Genomic DNA, 1,806 nt, shown 5'->3' with positions numbered 1-1,806 from the left:
TGAATATATCTTTGGATTGTATAAAATATCAAGTTAAGTAGAAATATTATTAGAAGCAAGTAAGCTATATGTGTTTATCATGAATACTTATATTTTATACCGATATCATATCATATGAAACTGGAACTTGTACTTACTGGGAAGCAAGTGAGGGAAGACTTGCTGCCAAAAAGGAGAAGAATGTTCCATCCTTCAACAAAATAATAATATAATTAATATATCGACAAGTTGTCGTGGAGAACCTTTTACAAGTAGTGAACTATTAGCGTGAAAATCAAAACATGCACGCTGTCGGGGTTTCGCGTACAAAGATTAAAATGACATTCGACATTTATACATTAGTTAACAGTATCTGGCAATAAAATGATGGGAATATCTTAGTGATTTATCAGAAATACCATTTCGCGCGATTCGAATGGAATGGCGCCACTGGCGCGTAATTTGCGTATCATTCTATGAGAACACTAAGAGGGGAAACAAGCTGCTAACCTCGAGATATCCCCAGTTAGCAATGTATCTGTTGTATGTGCTCCAGTCTCGGATGCCCCATGCATGCTCCCTGACTCCTCTTAACAGCAGCTTCTTCTCCGGCTCTCCTTCCACAGTCAGCTCACCATGTAATTGTCCGCAAACCTCATACTTGTGGTTTTCTTTGCTATAGATAGAATGTGGAGGGCGTAGTAAAATGTTTTTTTTTGCATTCAATAGTTCGAGATATTGTCTAAGTAATAAACATGGTAAGTACAATTAACATGAAACATACCTGTATTTATTTAAGCGTTGAAGGTAGCTAGAGCTCCATGGTTCTCTAGCAACAACATCGGAAACCACAGAAAGATCGTTGTCATCGATGTATGAGAACTTCCCAGAAAAAGACGTACACCTGCCAAGAATTGCTTTTTGATTATTTCTTACGATAGGCGGTCACCGCGATGGCATGAAATGCAACGACGCAACGAAACGCTTACAACGCAACGCATAGTAACGCAGCATAAAGGGGTTAATTTTAAAAACAACTAGAGCACTCAGAGAGCGCAGGCCTCCGCCAAAGCAGCTGAATTCTCTCACTGTGAACATTTTTATTAATTAATTAAATAATTGGATCCCGGACTCCCGAGCCACCAAAGAATGTAAGGCTGCAGACTTTCTCAAGTGCGCCCTAGTTTCTCGACCTTATCGCTGAAAATTTTTCATTTGACATTAATTAAGTTAGGTTAAGTAAGATTAATTGGATTGGCATCACCTACGGCACAAAATCTCCAGGCAATTTACAGTTACCGGACACCATTTTCTGACGCCGCTGGCACTATCTGAACAACTTCTATGCACAATCCGTACACATCCATAACTTTTTCGGCAGTTAGGCTAGGTACACACAAAACCCACAAGACCACAAACCCCCACAAAACAAGCGCCGGTGGAAGAACCATTACGCTGCCGCCAAGCCCCTGGCGGAGGTAATTACGCACTCACTCGCTCACGTGTGCTTGCATAAACCCGCTCAAAGGGGCCCTCCCACACCAGAGTTTAACTCACCGGCCTGCGCGGAGATACATGCGCGTTACCGGCCAAGTCGCATCCAAATGAGTAAGCATACGAACTGCGTTCCAAAGCTAACTTCACCAATACGATAAGACGAATGGGTTCGAGTCAGATCAGACTGGTAGCATAATACGAGGGAAAGACAGTGACCGCGCAGAAAGAAAAGAACACAAACCATCAAAGTCTAGATACTGATGACCGTATACGTCACAGAATGCAAGATTGAACACGTGCGGCGACTAAGAATCGCCTTTCATCCGCCTC

General features: G+C 42.2%; 1 protein-coding gene across 1 annotated transcript in view; it reads right to left on the bottom strand.

The window, feature by feature from the left end:
• The window catches only part of LOC106821354, an 8,495-nt gene extending 7,149 nt beyond the window's left edge, over positions 1 to 1,346 (bottom strand). The window contains exons 1-4 of the mRNA XM_014826117.1: positions 1,279 to 1,346; positions 764 to 883; positions 490 to 655; positions 138 to 190 (exon numbers count right to left, since the gene is read on the bottom strand). Of these exons, the coding sequence (XP_014681603.1) occupies positions 138 to 190; positions 490 to 655; positions 764 to 883; positions 1,279 to 1,346 (407 nt within the window). The remainder of the gene's footprint in view (positions 1 to 137; positions 191 to 489; positions 656 to 763; positions 884 to 1,278) is intronic.
• Positions 1,347 to 1,806: the final 460 nt, after the last annotated feature.

This window comes from Priapulus caudatus, unplaced genomic scaffold (assembly GCF_000485595.1).
Source record: "Priapulus caudatus unplaced genomic scaffold, Priapulus_caudatus-5.0.1 Scaffold70, whole genome shotgun sequence".
NCBI classification, from domain to species: domain Eukaryota; kingdom Metazoa; phylum Priapulida; class Priapulimorpha; order Priapulimorphida; family Priapulidae; genus Priapulus; species Priapulus caudatus.
Note: the sequence above shows the minus strand (reverse complement) of the source record. Positions and strands in the feature narration are given on the sequence as shown.